The sequence below is a fragment of the Oxyura jamaicensis genome, chromosome 2 (genome assembly GCF_011077185.1).
Source record: "Oxyura jamaicensis isolate SHBP4307 breed ruddy duck chromosome 2, BPBGC_Ojam_1.0, whole genome shotgun sequence".
In the NCBI taxonomy this organism is placed as follows: domain Eukaryota; kingdom Metazoa; phylum Chordata; class Aves; order Anseriformes; family Anatidae; genus Oxyura; species Oxyura jamaicensis.
Window position 1 is genome coordinate 33,907,339 of NC_048894.1, and position 19,705 is coordinate 33,927,043.

At 45.6% G+C, this 19,705-nt stretch overlaps 1 protein-coding gene across 2 annotated transcripts in view; it reads right to left on the reverse strand.

The window, feature by feature from the left end:
• The window catches only part of IGF2BP3 (insulin like growth factor 2 mRNA binding protein 3), a 110,143-nt gene extending 90,500 nt beyond the window's left edge, over window positions 1–19,643 (reverse strand). The window contains exons 1-3 of one of the 2 annotated variants that reach the window (XM_035317511.1): window positions 19,317–19,643; window positions 18,795–19,016; window positions 17,794–17,854 (exon numbers count right to left, since the gene is read on the reverse strand). In XM_035317511.1, the coding sequence (XP_035173402.1) occupies window positions 17,794–17,854; window positions 18,795–18,969 (236 nt within the window). In that variant the 5' untranslated portion in view covers window positions 18,970–19,016; window positions 19,317–19,643. Of the gene's footprint in view, window positions 1–17,793; window positions 17,855–18,794; window positions 19,017–19,145; window positions 19,220–19,316 lie in introns of those variants that run through there. The other variant, XM_035317512.1, reaches the window with a different exon arrangement.
• Window positions 19,644–19,705: the final 62 nt, after the last annotated feature.

The window sequence follows — 19,705 nt, forward strand, 5'->3', positions numbered from 1 at the left end:
TCATGTGTATGCACCTTCCCCACTTTAAGCAGGTTTTTTATTTCATCCCATCCACCCCAGCTAGGCATTGCAAATAGCTGTCAACCGAAAAAAAGTCTTGGCAAATGATGCTTATGCTCTGTAGCACTTGAAGGTTTCTGAAAGCTATCTATAGTTCACAGCATGGGAACAGATATTCCCACTTGTTTCCCTTTTTCAAAGATGCCCCAAAGGTCTCTTATTAGGAAAGCAAACAGACTTCCCTGCTTTCTGAGGCGTCCAAAATCAATTATTGGCCAAGAATTTACTTTCCAGCTACTAAGTAGGTACCTGGGTTCAGTTACCTCAAGCCACTGCTTAAGGTACCTCAGGCACAAAGCGTGTAGAACAACTGTGTGTGCAGAGACAGAAAACGTGAAGCAACGTGAAGTGGATGAGGTACCACCTTAGCACACCCTGGACACAATCTCCTGTATGTGAACACACAAAGTGTGCCCGCAGACACCCATCAACACCCATGACCTAAGAACTCTCCACATACTTGAGACAATACTAAGCACTTCTTAGGGGAAATGGGGGGGAGCTCACAGTTTCAGCATTCTTTTACATGTACTCTCCTTTTTCTGTTCCCCCATACACTTTCCCCCCCGCCCCCTCAGCCTGTCAAAATCCTACTGGACAGTCCTTTATGCACTCAGGGTGTACAAAAGACCCCTCTCCCCTCCAGGGATAATAATTGTTACAAATCAGTAGAAGTACAACTATAGAGCAAAAACCAATGAAGTATCATGCTTTTGCTCAGTCCCTATTTTTTAAAAAGAGTAATTTTTAAGTCTCGGAGGTCTCAAAATTTCCCTGTCTCAGAGAGAAGCACACAGGTATCAAAGCAGCTGCATTTCCACATGGTCATTGTGCCCAGGCTCACCACAGACCCTTCTCAGCATCCTTGGGGGGCGCCCCCCCCCCCCCGGGGGGCGGGGGAGGATTTTTCCCTCAGTTCCCATTTTTTACCACTAACCCCATGTAATACCTGATTTCATTTCAGCAGCACTGTTAGCTACCTGCATCATTAATGCCTTCAAAAAAAAGCACACAGCTCCTTTTGAGAAACACTTCTGTGGAATAAGAGTTAAACGGGTCTGAAATCACATCAAGTGCACATCGACAGCGCTAGTCCATTCAATTGTTTGAACTCAATACCTACGGGATGGAAAGTAAATGGTCTCCCCTCTCTGCTCTGAGGAACGTGCGGGGAAGGAGAGCTTGTTCATTTCATCATTTCATCCCTTCTAGGTAGGTGCTGCCGGACCAGTTACCTGGGAAAGCCCTGGCACGCTACGACAAGGGTGCAGCTGCAGAGCACCCCAGGATCAAGCAGCACCCAGCACCGTCAGTCCTCCACACCACAAAGCTAAACCTGGGCAAAAAGCCCCCGTGCAAACAGGCACGGGAACAAGGCTGGGGACTCCCTTACCCAAATAGAAAACTGCTGCTAATAAACTGGATTTCTGAGGGAAGGGAAAGAGGTGTCCCAGTGTCTACCCCGCAAACAGGCAAGAAAAACCCCAAACAAAAAGCCACCCCCCAACCACACTTTTGATTAGTTTGTCCCCCTCAGGTTGCTTCAGGCAGCTAATGCTTGATCACACCAGAATGAATCAACGTTTTTAGTGCTTTACCGGTGCAAAAGGAAAAGCTGGTTTACAGGACAAAATAAAGAGTCCTATCGTATTGGTGTGGTTGGGGAAAACAAACAGAAGCAGTTTGTTTTAGTCACAATATGGGGGAGAGGTGTGGGGGGTTCTGCTTATCATATTCTCCGTAGCAAACACAGGCAGAGCAGCAGATGAAGGCACTGAACAGCTTGTCCTGTAAGAGGTGCTGCAGCCTGCGCCTGGCTTCTCAGCGAAGCTCCGTTGCTTTTGGCAAGCTTTGCAGCCCTTTCAAGTCGTTCGGGTTTGATTCCTGAAAGCCCCTACCGCAGAAGTCCATCTGAATAAAGCTTCCAAGCCCAATTTTAAACATATACAAAAGTATCTGTAGGTGTATTATACGTACTGTATATTACATACATAATCGTGGTATAATGTAAATATAGAATCTTTTTTTTTTAATTTCTAACAAGCAGTTTTGATAAATACTAGAGGAAGAGGTCACAGTCCTTGCTTAAAAAGTAGGTATACTGAATTTCTGTTCAAAACACTCAGTAAAGTGACAAACAGAGGTTTGTATATCACTTCTGTTAGAGGTAATTAATTTCTAGTGCATCCTAGGAGGCACACTGGTGACACTGTTACTGTATTTTATCAAATCTAGCCATTAGCTTGGGAAACAGAGTTCATCTTAACACCTTACCTGTCTAAGAAAGGAAGATGGTTTCAGATACCTGCTTTGTTAACAAACATCACCTCTTTTTGTGTTGTTTTTTTTAAACACACCTCTTTCTATGTGTTTGTTTGTTATCTGTTTCATTTTTTTGTGCTTTTTTTAAAAAACACTCTGATCAGGACAGTGGAATACGTGAAGAAGAAATGTTATTGCTCCATTTCAGACCCAACTCAGCAACCCAGCAGACAAAGCTTGGCTGAGCCCTGACCCACAGGCAAACTGCAGCAATGCTTCACTTGGTGTTGCCTCACAATTTCATCACACCTGGAATTTAAAAGCTCTATTCTACCACTCAAAATAAACTTTTTTAAAAATAGTATTTCAACTTTTTCCCCTCAAAGCTCATGCAAGACATAATGGTTGGACCCAGCCACCCGTCCCATCTCGTGCACACAACCCAGTGAGGCAGCAGCTTTGGAGAGGCGTGTTATCTAGGCACTCTACACGAAAATCTGCCTCTTGGATTACCTCACAGATTCCTCTGTGCTGATGATCAAATTTCCTCCCAGCATCTGCAAAACATCTCCTTTGCTTACTGCTTTCCACCAGAAGGAGCAACCGGAGCTGGCTGCGCAGCTCGGCGCTCTGAAGCCACCGGCCAAACAGCCAGACACTGTGCTCAGCTCCCATTTCGGGGCAACTCATCCCAACACGTAGAAGAGGCTGGATAGTTGTGGACAGAAAATACCCCAGGAAGCACAACCAGAAGACTTAACACCAGCACATCCACGTCACGACATACAGAGTAGGTAAATCAACCACTGCACTTGCATGGATAAACCAGAGAGTAGGCTTTCACCCACAACCATTTGCTTCAGAATTTTGTTTTGACAATTGTTCACGCCACTAATTAGACTAAAAGCTTACATTCGTTATTTGTATATTCCCACGAGTGGTCCTTAAAGACGTTTTTAAGAGAGAATTCTGGAGATTCTGCCATTACCACATTACTGCTGAATGTCTCGTTTGGAAAAAAATCATTTTCCAGGTGTTGTTAATGACTGAAGGCTGTTAAGACCTTTGTTCTTTAATTAAAGAACTAAGCACTGCTCAAAAATTAATAGGAAACACCAATACCTTGCAGTAGGAAAAAAATTTATCTACCTTTAGCTTGGCGGCTTCCACCAGTTTGAGCCTTCTCTCCCTTCTCCAAAGCCTTTGGAGAAACTGAAAGGAGGAGGGGGTAAGGGGTTCCTTCCTTTCTGTTTTGCTTAAATGCCAGAGTTTCTCCTTCCCTCTTAGAGCAGGGGTCCATATCCCTCAAACACTTATTACTGAGCTGACTTTCCTGACCTGCCGTTTTAGGGCTACGGTCACTTGCCATTTTTTCTGCCACCCCACCGCTAATTTGCGATTAACTGGGACGCGGATAACACTGAAAACACTCGGGATGCATATGAAGGACCAAAAATATCTTGAAATGTAGAAGTGCTCCTAAACACCTGAAAGATTGGCCAATAACTACCCTACGCAAACTATATCAATAATCCCTTAATGCCAGAACACAGTGTCCCCTCTCCTCCACCCCCTTCCCCTCAGCCATCAGAACAGCCACAGGCTCTTTCTACCCCCTAACCTATTTTCCTGGTGTCCATAGGGCTGCTAGCTGAAGCAGCCAATATTTCCATCACAGACTTATCACAGAGTTTTACTTCAGCTGCAAGCCTGAAGTTTGCACGTGGTGTCCCTGCAATATACGGCCACGCTCCAGGCTGGGGAGCTCTGCCCAGGGAAAAGAGCTTGTTGTTTAACTTTCAATGAGTTGAGCTCCTTTTAAAATGCCAAGAGGGAGAAAGAAATTGCGTAGGGTATTACAGAGCCATTTCTAAAGGAAAAAAGGGCAGCAAGACTTGGGGAATTTGGAAACCAACAAGACTTTGTTCCACGAAGTGGCTGCTGGACAGCCCTCCCAGCGCTTTCAGCCACACACCTTCTTCCACCCGTCTCCTTCAGGTGTCCAACAATGGCACACGTTTCGGTGGAGTAAGTGACACAGATTTCATGAACGATGTGGAAGCGTTGGCAACTTTTTTGGGAGGGGAGGTAGGGCACCAGATTACATCTCGTCTTAACAATAGCTCAGTGATTCATCCTTCCCAGATTAATGTATCTGAACAAAATTAGCAGCGTTCGTAGCCAAACTCTGTGGTCGTCCTATTGCCAGCACCAATTTGCTCAACCATGAGACAGTATTTGTGGAGAATACTGGAAATGCCTTCCAGATTCCTTACATCACCAGTACAAACCAAGTGTAACCCATTTCAGCCTTTTTCAGGTCAGGTTCAAGCAGAGGGTGTTGATACACAGGTTAAGGTCAGTGTATGCTTCAGATTAACCATTCCAGTTCAGTTCTGGTCTAGGGAGGTTACAGAAGGCTTGAAATAAAATAACAAGAGGTGCTCCTCTTTTACTACTCAGTATGCAGCTGGTAAACTCGCTGAATAGGAGAAATACTCACTATTTTTGCTATTAAATACCTGTTTTAGACCTTCCAGGTATGCCCTAGAGCTTAACCTAAGAGGTTTTAGGTATTCAGGGAGCTCAGGGACACATCCAGGTGCACAACTCTCTGCTGCCGCACCATTTCACCCCACACATGGGCTTTTTAAAGAAAATCCTGTCTGTTGCCTCTCTCAGGCTAGTCTACGAAAAATGGCCCAAAGCAGCATCCAATCCCCCAAGTTCTCTCAGTAAATTAAGATTCCTCCGGGACCCGAGAATTACAAGGCTGAAGCACTAGCGCTGCAGAGAGCACCGCCTAACTCCACAAGGCTTACCTGCTACAGCTGGAGATAGTGAAAACTCACAGCTAAGGCAGGTTTTTAAGCAAGTACATAAACTAACAGGGGCTAATGCAAAGGCTCACTAGCATTTTCAAGTTTCTTCCATGACACAAAAGGGATATTAAGAAGGACAAACTAATTTGCCTTTCATTTTTTAAGTTTTAAATCTAATTCCTCATTACTGGTGTCCAGCCTTCAATCTCTCGTCAAGCCAAGAAAAGTTTGAAAAGCAATGAATGGCAAGAGAAACCGCTGCTATTAAATCCCCTGGACCAAACTAACAGGAATAGATTTAGTTGAATTTATCCTTCACTAGTCTTAGAACAGCAGAAGTGTCAAATTCACCACACATTTCCCATTATTACTGCTTTAATATAAATAAGATCTTCCATCCCAGAGGATTCACTGCAATAAACCTTATTCACACAGCTGAAAAGTTTTCTTAAAAAAAATCAGAAACTTTTCAAGTATAAATCAATGCACGTAAGGCATTGCAAAGCTATCAGCTCTCATTTTGATGCTCTAGTAATTATTTTACTAGCTAACACACTCTGGAATAACTGAACACCGACAAGAAATAGTAACTGGAATTCTGCGTAACCTTAAAGTGATTAAGTGACAAAGTCCACGAGACGTAACACCTCCAGGGGAGTGACAGAACGTGTGGGTTTCGTCCTGTCATCACCACATGTTCTTCCCTTCCTTTCTGCTTGCCCTGTCAAGACCCAGAAGTCATAGATATTGACCACTCTGCCATTTGGCTCTGTCATTTTTACGCTGAATGTCACCAGATGCAGGACAAAAAAGCCAAACCAATTAGCCTTACGGTTTTCAGATGCTATTGTGGTTTTTTGTTTGTTTGCTTTTACGTTATATTTTCTGAAGAATTCTGCCCCAAAAGATAAAAACCGCGGGGACAGAATAGCACCAAATCATTTTATCTCATACCTGCACTTTTGTTGCAAGTGTTCCATGCTCATTCGATCTGTGCCCTCTCCCCCCAGGACGCGTTCCCCCAAGGTGCAGAGCAGCCTGCCTTCCAGCTGGGGTGCAGCACACACGAGCATACACGCTTGGCACACGTGCACAATTTTATGGATTAAGCTTCAGACCAAAGACACGTTACTGAAAAATGTACCTTTCTGATTGAGAAATTTAACTTCTGAAGACATATTAAATAATACCCATACTAAGTTTTCTATGAACATGGGTCTACATGGCTTATTCCCTCCCTGCTTTTTTTTTTTTTTTTAAAGACGACATTAATTTTGGTCATTCTAAGTACATCTACACTAGTAACAGTATATCATGGTAAATGTTTCATAATAGTATAGTTGAAACATCACAGCTTGTACATGAAGTCTCTTGCCGCTTTTTATATTTACTTGATCAAAAATCTTATGAATTGTGTCTTCATTAAACCTCGCTTTTAAGGATCACCAGAGCAATCTTATGCACCCCCATCACAGCAGCTCTGTTTAGGACACACGGGCTTACATAGTGTACTACACAAAAACAAGCCCTGAACTTTCATACCAGACCTTCACCAAAGCCTGAGTATCATCTCATTCTGTCCAACCAAAAAAGCCAAAAACTGAAATTCAGCTGTTAAATTTTAACCTCTTAAAGAAATTGTAAAATTGTGAAATGTTGTAACAGCACAGTTACGTTTAAAAGCACTTGTATATAAGACTTGTCAGCATGTTTTTGGTGGTAACCTTTATATTTAACATTTTTTCCCTACTTTTGTAACACTATAAAATCTGCCATGACTTTAGGAAGTAGCATAAAAAGCAATCATAGGACAGCCACCATCACCTTTTAAATAACCCCATTATTTTCCATTTCCTTTTTCACAGAAAACAGAAAATAGCACTTGCTGTGAGGACGAGGATCACAGTAAGCACCGATTTTTTTCGCTGTAGATTTAAAATACACTTATGATTAGAGAACAAAAAATAGAGTTTACACTTCTGCAGCCCCAAAGACTGCACTTTATATCTATATCGTTTAAATGTTTATCTGCTACACTATTTCAGTTCACTTTGTATTTAACTGAGCATTGTAAATTTGGAGAAAGCAAAGGCCTCTACCATGCTGTAGCTAACTAGCTTGTTCAGAGATAAACCCACAAGCTGTATCATCATTAATAAAGGTTATGTGCATCTAGTGACTTGTTTTCAAACAGGCGGCATTTTGAGATATCTAAGTCAAGAGTAGGAGTAGAGTTCATATGAACAACAAGGATAATTTTGACCACGTTTAGTACATTATTTAGCAGTTAATTGTTTCAGATTTACTTTGTGTACAGATTTGCAAGCTTACTGTCACACCAAGGTGGTAACTAGCATCTTTTCTACAATCCTGCAGTACAGATGGAGTGACAAGGACACCTAAGTTAGTTGCTTTTACCCAGAGCACAGCCTAGCATAGCTGGAATAGCCCTCCCAGAGCTCTGAAATTCAGCCACTCCACCTGCACCTAGACATGCCAAGCAACTGAGGATTTAAGAGCATTTTAAAAAGAAATGAAGAGCAGCAGCTAAAAATACCCCGTTACCAAAAGAAAAAAACAATCAGCATAAGGAGGGCTATGATGTTATAAGGATTCAACCACAGAATGAAATCATCCTTCCTTCGGAGTCACTGCTCACTTTCTGCTAACACCAGCATTTATACGCCATCTTCATTCATTTCCCACATCATCACCCCAAAATTCAGCTCATTTCAAACCCTGCTGGCACCAGATACCCATCCACTCTCAGACTGAAGAGCAGAACAGCCCTGGGCACCCAGCAGAGCTGGGGCTATCATGGGGCTCATAGCTGCCACCCCTTGCCCTGCCTCCTCCCAGACCTCTGAGAGCTGCTTCAGTACCTCTTAAACCACGTGCATGTCACCCACATGGTGCAGGGGATGTTCAGGGCTAGATGCTAGAGGGAGAAACAGCTGGTGAGGGCACCTCTTTGCCCCCAAGCCAGCCACAGCTCTCCTTCAGGCAGCACTTACCCCAGCAGGTAGCACACACACACCATCTCCAGGAAACCCCAACAGCTTCAAAAACACTTCTTCCTCAGGAACTTGCAGGGTTTCATCATGGTGAGGCATGACTAAGTTCTGGACAGAGTTTTCCATGCCTTGCCTTTATTATTATTATTTTCCCTTTTTTCCCCCTGCCTTCTTAAAGGGTACCACCCAAAGAGACCCACCCAGCGACAAGTCAGAAGCCTGGCACACAGGATCTTGCTGGAAGAGCTTCACACACGATTTCCACCAACACTTTGTGGCTACGAAGTTAACACAATAACACAGCTTTTATTTGGAGAGCCATTTTGAAGAGCTGCTGCACAGAGCGGAGCGCCGCTGACACGAGCGCACGTGCGGCGCGGGATCGCTCGCGCATTCAGCAGCGGCACTTCCAAGCCAAGATGCTGAACTTCAGCCAACGTGTGCGAAACCAGGAACAGTCGTACCGAGGGAACCGTGCGGACCAGGTGAGGCGAGCACAAGGGCCGGGAGGAAAAGCCACACACACAAATGTTTACTGCAGAGGCAAGGGAAGGCACGGCAAATGAACGCAATTTTGTAATTTTATTGAAGCTAGTCCGACACAAAGGGAAGGCAATCTTTAACTCAGTCCTAAAGCTCGAAGGCTCCGTGAATTACAATAAATCCATCTTCTGAAATTATCTCCTAAATCTTTCTCTGAGATTCTATGACTGCTTTCAAGGAGCAATGCGTAACTTCACCCTTACATGGGTAAAGCACGTGCTACTTACCTGAAAGAATAATTTTGCCCCTGACTTGTGTTAATTGAACAATTGTCATCAAGCCCAGTTGTATCAAGTGTGCACACCCTGCAGCTTCAGGTAAAAGCTTGCAGCTCGATGTCAAACCCAGGACTTGGGGCATGCTTACACACCACCACCAAATGTCATTTCTTGCTTAAGAAGCCAGGGTGAAGGAGGAGGTAAAAATCACTTTTGTAAAAAAAATCCCTCCCAACAGCATAAGAGGAAAAAAAAGTCTTCTAAAGAGAGGTATGCAACCTAGCTTAAGTGAACACTTTGTGAAGGCAAACAAAACAGGCACCCAAATAGTTACCAGGACTAATAATTAGAACAGGACTTCACTGTTTGCTATTAGGGCTCAGACCACTGAGTACCAAACTTAGCATTTAATGAATAAACCAAGAAAAAGGAAGGGTTACCTACTTTGATTATGATAAATTAATATTTTCTCTTAATCCTAAAATACAAACACTGCAGCACCAAGAAGCATTCTGGTGCATCTTTGGACGGCAGCATTAGCAGCACGAGAGGAGTTTCACACCGCCGCTGCTGAGCACCGGCATTAAACTCAGAGGAAATTTAATGCTGAGTGTGCAGTGCTAAAGAAAAAAACCTCTCTGCTCGGGCTTTGAGAGCTGTCCGTTTCTCATTTATTTAGCACAGGTTATTAGAACCAGCTCCCATACGCATGCTGAATCACAGAAACCTCCAGTTCCTCCGCTGAGCATTAGTAAATCCACAGAGCACATGTTAACCTACACGCTTACCGCCTCTGAGGCTGTACTCGAAATGGGAAGATAACCCGTATTTCCACAGTTTTAAATAGCTAGCATCCCTGCAGGACACGCATTTCTTCTAAGCATCCCGCCTGACGAATTGCGGGGTGGCTGCAAAGTTTGCACAGTCAGGACAGGAACAAACCCCGGGATAGCGCAGCTCTCCTGCTAGGGTCAGGAGGAGCACATGCTGACCAGCAGGGCAGTTTTAGCTCTCCATCACGGAGCTGTGCTGCTCCCCACGCACGCAGAACCTGCTCAGGTAACCCAAGACAAGGCTCGCTGCACGAGGGCTCGCAGCGCCAGGACCCCCTGCGCCCAGCACCATGAAAAGACACTTCAGAGTTGAAAAGTTCTCGCCTGACCCCAGAGAAAAGATGCCTCTGCACACCACAGTAACAGTTTTCCAAAGGAAAACGTGGCTCATCCAGGTACCCGGTGGCCTCAGTGGGAAGGATCACGCATGGCCGTTCCCATCTGTGACCAACCAGCACTGTGGCAGCCCGCGCTTTCCAGGATGCGATTAGGAAAAAAATATTTAAAAAGTGGAAACTATATCCCAAAACTCAGACAAGTAAATTTTATCCCCCCCCCAGCTGTTACCTGCCTGGGGTTGCTGTCAAGGTTTCACTGGAAAGTCATGTGAAGAGTTTATACCAAAATTTGCAACAGGAAAAAGCGAAGAGGCAGGGTTTACGCTGTAAGGGTTTTCTCTTATCTTGGACTAAACTACAGCCCAAATTCCTCAACAAACATCCCATAGGTTATTGTTTCCGAGTACTGCCATAAAGACACGCTGTTTTGAAGTTCTTACTCTAGAAGTGGGAGGAAGAAATGAACTGTTCTCCTACGATAACTAGGAGGTCGCCATCACATAAGGGATCCCCCAGAAGCGTACAAACCAAATAGCCTGCTTTATCACTAAAACCAAATTTCTGGAGGATCTCTTCTGCAACTGCTTTAAAACTACTGTTGGTCATCGCATTCAACACCCCCCACCCCACGTCTGCTTTCTTTGCAAGAGCTAGCTTTTGCCTTTTCTTTCTTTCTGCCTTTTTCTTTCCAAGAGCTAGCTCTTTGCGCAGTTTCCCTGTCAAGGCTGGGGCACTTTCGCAAACTCGGTTTCCCGAGAGCCTCTCGGCAGCGGGGTGAGGACTTCCTCCGAGGGCAGGGGGAGCAGGAGCAGCGAGCACGCGGGATCAGGCCCCGGGATGAAAGCTGCCTGCAGTAGCCATGTGCCGCAGCTCCACTTCGGTGGGTTTTCCACCCCCCTCCCCTTCGCTAGCCCTCTCGCCCTGCTGTTTCCTCAAAAACGAGCCCCTCTTTGATGCAAACAGGCTGCATCTTTAACAGATCACTCCAAATCCAAACGGCATGCTTTGTTTTTTTATTCCACCCCTAACCACTGTTTAACACGAAGCTTCGGGAAAATGAGTAATTGCGAACGCATCTAATAATTGAAGATACGTTTTTGTCAGCACGAGGTTTTGTTCACGCAGACCGGAGCTCGCTCCAAGTGGAATTTTAATTCCTGCACCACAACGTTTAAGGCTCCGTTAAGGCGCAGCAAGCTCCATTTTTGAGGGAAAACTTACTTTTAAATTTTAAAAGTCCAGGTCCTGTGAAATCAATTTCCCAAAACAATATAATCCTGCCATTTTCAAAGGGGAAAAATGTATTAGACATGCAGCGTAGGCTACATATTTTAAAATAGCGTTCCTAAAGTTCAGCTGAGCATGAAAGTTAATCTTTCAAAAGTGAACATTCAGCTCCAATTGTGTTCAAGTGTACCAACACTAGCAAAAAAAGTGGACTATTTTTATAAGTTCTCCAGATATTTTTAGCAGGTCTCCTCTTAAACTGCAACTGATTTTATGGTAATATATTCTTCTATATACACGTTTTTAAGGATACACACATGCAGTTTGAAACATTTCTCAAACAACAGCCACTCTTTCACTATCAGGACACCAGAAAAAAATAAGATGGAATAAGGCCCTTCCCACCTGAAGATCTTTCATTTCAGGACTGTTTCATTTCAATGCTTAGCCCTGTACCTAAAAAGTGCCAGATGGATTTTGTTACCCATGCTCTAATCCAAATTTCAACTTGATTAACAATACAAAATGCCTCATTTTGCCCGTTAGAGGCAGTTTCCCATTCAGATGGGCAAAAGGGCGGTTTTAGGTGATGCTGGCTCCAGTGCACCACAAAGAGGCAGGCATCAGGGGAAGCCTGTTGCTGCTGGGGTTACACTGCACAGGAGATGGCTTTTACACCGTGACCCTCTCTTGTGCAAGCTGCTGTGAGAACACACTTGGGTGAAATAACAACTCACATTATAGCTGGATACAATTTTCCTTTCCAGATTTCAACACACGTAGAAAGAAATGCACCTTTTTTCTACCCTGCTTTTTTATTGCCATTAAACATTACACGTTCAGTATTTTAACATTTACCCTAATATTGACCCTATACTTGGCAAATAAAATGCGTTACTAAAAATATTCAACTACAAACATCAAGATTTTCTTCTTAACTAAATGTATACATCTTTCTACACACAAACTGGTATTGCAGATTTGGAAAGATGCAAAAACAGGAGATTATATAGATAGAATTTGTTATATTTCCACCCTTAGCATTTAAGTCCACATACCCCTCCATACCCTGCATCAGATAACCATTTTGCATACAAAAACAAGTTGAGAGAGCACCCATCAGAAGAGAATTGCTCTGAAGCGCCCCAGAAGCGCATCCTACACCTCGGTACTGCTAAGTGCATCAACCCCACTCGAACTTTTCCACCTATTTTTCTCCCTCTGCAAAACATGAAAAGTTACCCTCACATTTTATAACGTTTAAATTTTGCACCCATCCTCCATCTGTTTTCTGATTTAAAATAAACAAATTCCGATTACAAAGCCGACTCAAACTGCAAGAGCAGAAATCCCACACCCATAACACGCTGTGCCTGTCTCACTGGGCTCACACAAGGACAAAGTCACCAAAAAGAAAAAAAAAAAAAAAGATCCCCTGCCCATGCTCCACACCACCGTGCTCTCTTTATCAAGAGCTCAGGAGGAGAAAGCCCTGAAAGTTCAGATGAATCCAGGGAGAGGAGGCTTAAAAAGGGAAGTGTTTTTTTTTTTTTTGTGAGCCCTGCCCATGGCTAAGAAGGTGTATTTTAATACTGCCTGGGGTCCCTGCTTGTGGACATTATGGGAAGCTTCACATTTTCTGTTAGGTAGGTAAATCCCAAGCTATTCAAGAATTTTTCAGGTCAAAACTAAGCATTTGAAGTCCACCCAAAAGCTAACCAGAAGCCATTAAAGGACTCCAGCACTGTAGAGTCCTATGCTCTGCACTTAAAAGAGTGACTGAAATGAATGCCTCCATTTTACAAAAATACCACCTTCAAGGGCTCAAAAAGGTAGAAAAATGTTTTTATTACCCCATGCTCAAAAACAAAAAGAAAAAGAAAATTTTTAAACATCTTCTGATTATACTTTACTACCCGTGAATTACACTTCCAAAAAAAATTTTTTTTAATCCATCCCTACAAAATTTACCACATCTACACAAAACTTAATGTCTACTACAAGTATGCTCTCAGAGTACCTTCCATAAAGGGAAGGCAGAAAAAAAAAAAAAAAAGAGAACAAGACCAAACTTTAAAGATGCAAGTTTAGAGGTGTGTTTCATGTACTTCAGCCTATTAAAAAAAAAATGCAACAAAAAGTGATTTTGCTGACCAGACAGTGTAAGTTGTTATGAAGAATTTTCTGTTCTTGCCATAACAACTTGTTGTCTACATAAGAATCACAAAATCTGTCCAGGTTTGTATTTTCCACTATAACTGTGACTTTCAAAGATCTTTTTTTCTCAGAAAAAAAAAAAATCCTGCTCACATCTGCAAAAGTAATGTGAGAACAGAGAGTAAACCCCCCGAATTCACTACGTAAAATTTTGACAATTCGCTTCTGAAAACACTAACTTGGACCCAGGCATGGCCCTCAGCCTCCTTCCACAGAAAAGAGCATGCATACAGCTGGTGAGTGGCATTTTCTATCATGTCTTCTTACATACCGCATGTTTCGCCCTGCTTCATATTTACAGAAGCAAAACTAAAAATGTCTGCCACTAAATTATTTTTTTAAAATAATCCTGCCTGCTGTAGCCACCATACATAGGTTAGCCCTGCGAAGCCGCTTCGCACCGCCTCGCGCACACAAGCCACAAACCCTAATTATACGAAAAATTAGCAACACAATTCAACGCCCACCCCACATCGCAAGGCTCTCCTCTGGAACAGGCGGGTTTTGTGAGGACTTTGGGGCCTGTTTCCCTCGGATCGCCCTTCCTTCGGGCACTTGAGCATCACAGGTGGAGCAGAGCTGGAAAGCCATTACCTGTGCCACGGGTGTCAGGAGGCCACACCACCCACGTGGCACACCTCCGTCCCTCTCCTCTCCCGAATTAATCCCCCCCAGGAGAGACAAACTGAATTTATTTTCTCAACAGAAACAAAGGACCCCAGAGGCGTGTGGGGGGGGGAGGAAGAATTGGCCTTCCAATCAGAAAAAACGCCTCGTCATTACCACAGTTCAGGTGCAGCGAGCACTGTAGGCACCTGGAAGGGCCGGGCACAGCCCCAGGTGCCCCCAGTTAGCACCATTCCTTCCCCCTCATCACACACCAGTGACATCAGGGCCATCTGAATAATCAGATTGCAGCACACATCGCCTTGTGAGGTGCCAGCTGCTCCTGGATGGCCACGAGGTAGCACCCAAAGGCCCGCACCACAAGTTTCATGGGCGCGGGCGCACGGGCACAGGGCTGCGACCATCGTCCTGCACAAGAGGAGAGCTAATCCAAGCCACAGCCGTGACCAACCGTGCCCCCCATTCCTCCGCCGAGCGTGACTAGCAGGCAGAATTATTGCAATGCCTTTGCCGAGTTTTAAATAAAGTGACCTAAACCATTAAATATTGCCATGGCCTTCCTCCATGCATAGGGGTCCGAATGCAGAAATTCTGCATTCCTTTTGCATTCCCTTGAGATTTCCATAGTAAGTCAGGAATCTACTCCGAGCTTATTAAAGACTTTGCACCTCCCCCAAAATAATTCCCCACCCTTCCATCAAGAAAACCTTGACCAGGCCCCTTCTTTCAGCAGCAGTGTATCCAGCCCTCCCTCTTTAAATACTTCCAGGGGGAGGGGAGGCCGAGAGCCACACACAGGCTCCGCACAGCAGGTAGAAAGGTAATTTTGCAAACCTGGGTGTGCCCACTCCAAACGTGAAGATCCAGCAGGGGCTGGAATGCAGTGACTACGGGGCCCAAGAATCTCACTCCCAACAGCCCGCCAGGCACCCTCCATCGCCTCGGCTCAGCTCCATGGCAGCCCTGACCAACACCCCCTCCTGACCTCCCTTTACGTGACAAGGATATGGATTGCCAAACTCTTACCCTTTCCTCCCATTCACCTCAGTGGAGAGATACCCGCAAACCACCTCTGGGAGCCAAAGGATATATACATACACACCAAAAAAAAAAAAAAAAAAAAAAACACACAACAATTTAGGAATTTGTGAGGCAGTGAGCTAGAACTCCCCATGAAGCAGCCTCACAGCAATAGGGGGGCAATACAACATACTGAATAATTTCAAAGCACTACAAAACAATTTTTGCTCTTATGAAGCATCTTTTGACCCAACTTAATTGCACACTCGTGCTGTAACACTGATATGATGTATTGAAACGTGTGTGCAGATATCTATTTAAAATGGTGTCACTTCCCTGCCCGTTTCAGACACGGCGGAGCGCGCAGGGCCCCACGGAGGGCTCCCCGGCCCTGCAGCGTGCAAACGCACTGGGTGGGCCTGGTGAGCAGCACCCCCCGCCCTGGCTGTATCTGACACCCTCCCCTCGTGCAAAAAGATACAGGCACTCCAGATAAGTTAGTTTTAAAACACATTAATGGCCATTTTCACCAAAACACTCAACTCTTGAAGGCTGTGCATTTACGCATATCCAGCGACTCTAAATACACACCCAGTAAGCAACGTCTAGAGACATGGAAAAAAAATCTCCAACTTCGTGACACCACCCTCAAAAAAAGAAAAAGTATTGTAACATCTATAAAAGGAAGAACAAAGTTACTTTTACATATGGAGGCCACTGAATGAATTTTAAGTGGCTTTCTATATTTGATTTTGGAAAAGGGGGAGTGGAAACAAAGGGGAAGGAAGTGCAGTTATGAGAAATGCAATTTAATTTTCTGTTAAGCAGCAGTATAAATCTCATCTGTGTGTGTTTTAACAAATAAGATATCTGGGAGAAACAATGAAGGTATACTGATACAATTATCTGTTTTTTTCCCCTCCTCCAGTATAATGCCTATACGTAGGCAACGCGTGCCTAGAGAAGTGCTAAAGTTCAGTGTACAATTCCTCTCAACCCAAGTTACAGACAGATGCACATTTCTGATAACTGCTAATTCACAAATATGAAGACACTACCAAATATGAAGAATGGACTTTTACACTGTTTCAGCTGATGACTGAAAGGACAGGAAAATACATTTAAACACATTAAACAGTGATTCAAAAAGTTGGGGGCGGGGAGGGAGGGGTGAAGGGCACAGCTATTTTTAATTTACCTTTACCATGAGTGAAATGAATTTCTTTTCAACAGCTTAAAGAAAATGCTATTTGTGCAAGCTTGAGATGATTAAGCATGATAATAAGTTCATTTATTATGGAGACTGATAGGAAGTGATCAATTCTTACATGTGGCATGGGCTTTTCTTCCTTAAAATTAAAAATATTTTCTATCTACAATAATATTTTTAAATACAAAAGATCAGAAATACAGACTGCTGTAAACCAAAGCCATATATCTTGCATTATAAGTGAGAAAGAGCACATATAGCATATTAATTTCCAGTGAAAAGTATCAAGTATAACCATAAAGATCACCATGCTATGAATTGGCCCAGAGAGGGGCTCGCCCCCTGCCTTAACTAGATCAAGAATCCTCCATACTTTCTCAAGCAAACATTTCCTCCAACACTAAATAGTGATTAAACTTTTAATTCTCAAACACCAAGACACAATACCCAGCAAGACAGCTAATTCACCTTCTCAAATCAACTACATTGAGGAGACTGCCCTTTTTAAAACAACCCTGAAATAGCAGAAGCCCCTTTTAACAAAGTTACACAGACAGACATACTTCCCAGATTGAATAATGGAGTGCAGGAACAAGCACGTGGAAAGTTTGATCTATTTTGCTATTTACTATCTAGTGCACGCCAGGTTTTCTCTGATCTAAACATTTGTGAAAGAAACACGCTGAATTGCTATAGGCAGTATAAAAATACTACCCTGCTACATTGCAACTATTCCTTTACATGAGGCCCACAAAATTACTACCTTGCAAGAATTAAACATACGTTTAGAAATTAAGGATGCATAAATCCTGTCCTTATTGGGAAGAAATTCTCCTGCTGCTTCTCTATACCAGCTCAAAATAGTGATGAAAAACCCTCCCGAACACGGATATTCAAATGCAGACCTACACTACGTGCCTATAAAATGCTGCAGACTCCAACATGGCAGGATCAGAAAATATGTATACCAGGATATTTACAAAATGCCTTTTGTTGCTGGAGCAGGGCTCATGTGTTTGCCCGTTATACAGTCCACAACACGTTTCATTTCCTGCTAACACGCAGATTTTGAACTCCTCTCAAGAACTTTAAAATTTAAAATCTTTACAATCCTCTGCCCTCGGACCACAATAACCTGCTTCTCCCACACACACACACAAAAAAAAAAAGGCTTTTTTTTTAATGCTACAGTGTTGCCTGGCCAATCCAGCCCATTAGAAATACATGTGGCGATTCTAGAAAGCCTCTAGGACAGCGTAGAGAGCACGACTGTGGGTTTAAGAAAGCAGCCCATTTATCTACAGGGAACAGAAACACAAACCTAAGCATTTTTCAAATTGCTTCTCACTGGGTAAATAAGGGTAATCCGAGGAAGGAGGGAAAAGAAAAAAAAAGAAATTACCTTTGTCTTTTAGGGACCGAATGCTCAACTTCTATGAGTTTCCCATGCAGCTCCACTTTACCTGCAGAGCCAAAGAGAAGGGGAAAGGATGGGAGAGCGGCCGCGCGTTCCCCGCGCCTCCCCGCCGGGCTCCGCAGCGGCGCGGGGCAGGAGCCGGGAGCGCAACACGTTACGGGCCGGCCACCGGCGGCCGAGCGGGGCCCCGGGGCGCCAACAAAGCCCAGCTCCGGGGGCTGCTTCGGGCAGGGCCGGGCCGAGCCGTGCCGAGCCGAGCCGCCGGGCCTCGGACACGGTGAGAGCAAAGGGAAAGAAGGAGCACCGGCACCCCCGAGCTGGCTTTCCCAGCAGGGGATGCGTAAAGCCGCTTCGGCCGTGTTTCATTTTTTTTTTAATGGCTAATCTTTTTTATTTATTTCTAATATATGTTTTTTAAAAGCCACCCGAAAACAGGATGTCGGGGCCAGGAGCCGGCGCGCTGCTGGAGGCGGTGATGGGTGCGTGAGAGCAGCGAAAAGAAACCGAAATAAATCCCGGGCGGTGCGGGGAGGGCAGCAGCGGCTTCCACCCACCCCCAAACCCCAAGACTTGGGGGCCGGGTGGGCGGCTCGCCCCCAGCCCTGCGGGGAAACCCGCGGCCTGCGCCCAGCCGCAGCGATGGGGGCGGGGGGGGGGGGGGGGTCCTGCCACCCCCCACCCCCAGCCCCAGGCTGTGGGGTGGGGAAAAAACATGGGGGCCGCCGCAACGCGGGGCCGTGGGCCCAAGGCTGCCGCCCCTGCCGGCCCCACAAGCCCCCCCCCCACAGCACCACCGCCCCCCCGGGGAGCCGGGGAGCAACGGGGGCCGTGCCTGAGCTGGTGCCGGGGGGGCACAACGGGGACCCCCGCCCTCGGCCCCTCCATCTGGGCAGCCGGAGCCGTCGGGGGTGCAGGGAAATTTGGCGGGGGCTGAAGGATACGGTCGGGAAATTGGGGGGGGGGGGGTGAAGGATGGGGCCGCTCACCTGAAAGTGCCTCGATGGCCTTCATGGCCCAGCTCTCGTCGGGGCAGTCCACGAAGGCGTACCCCGTCTTGACCAGGAACTGGCCCGAGAAGGGGATCTTGGAGTCCTTAAAGAGACTTTCCAGGTCGAGGGGGCTGACGTTCTCGCCGAGGTTGCCGATGTAGAGCTTGTTCATCTTCCTGGCGGCTCGGGGAGGCGCGCACGGCGGGCTGCAACCCTCGTCTTGCGAGAGGAGGTGGGGAGGGAGGGGGAAATAAAACAAAATGCGATGGAGGAAGGAGAGAGAGAGAGAGAGAGAGAGAGAGAGAGGGCGGGAAAGAAAAAAAAAAAAAAAAAAAAAAAAAAAACTACTTTTTTTGTCTTGCCCCCGAGCCCCTTTGGCAGCAGCAGGCGGACTATGAAAATGTCACACTACGTGCGTGCAGGCGCCGCCTCTCCGTATTAAAAAAAAAAAAAAAAAAAAAAAAAAAAAAAACACACAGAGAGAGGGGGAGGGGGGGGGAAAGAGAAAAAAAAATTTACTTGAATATTCCGGCTTTTTGAATGAGCCACGTGTTCAAACTACAAATCAACTTCTCACGTGAGGAATCCCAGCTCTTCAATTAGCGAGCGGCCGGGGCGCGCACACAGCCGGAGGAGGAGGAGGAGGAGGGGTGAAGGCCGGGGGGAGGCTGCCCAGGACAGGACAAGTTTAGAGAGGGCCGGGAGCTGGGGGGGGAGGGAAGGGGAAACCGGAGCCGGGTGGGCGAGGGCCCTGCGCCGCCTCTGCCCTTCCGCCGGGGGGGCCCCGAGCAGCGCCGTGCGCCCCCGCTACCCGAAAACGGCTGGGGCGGCCGCGCCTCCCCCTGCGAGCTGGGGGGAGCTTGGCCACGGAGGGAGGGGAAAAGGCACCGCAATGCCCGCCCCCCCCC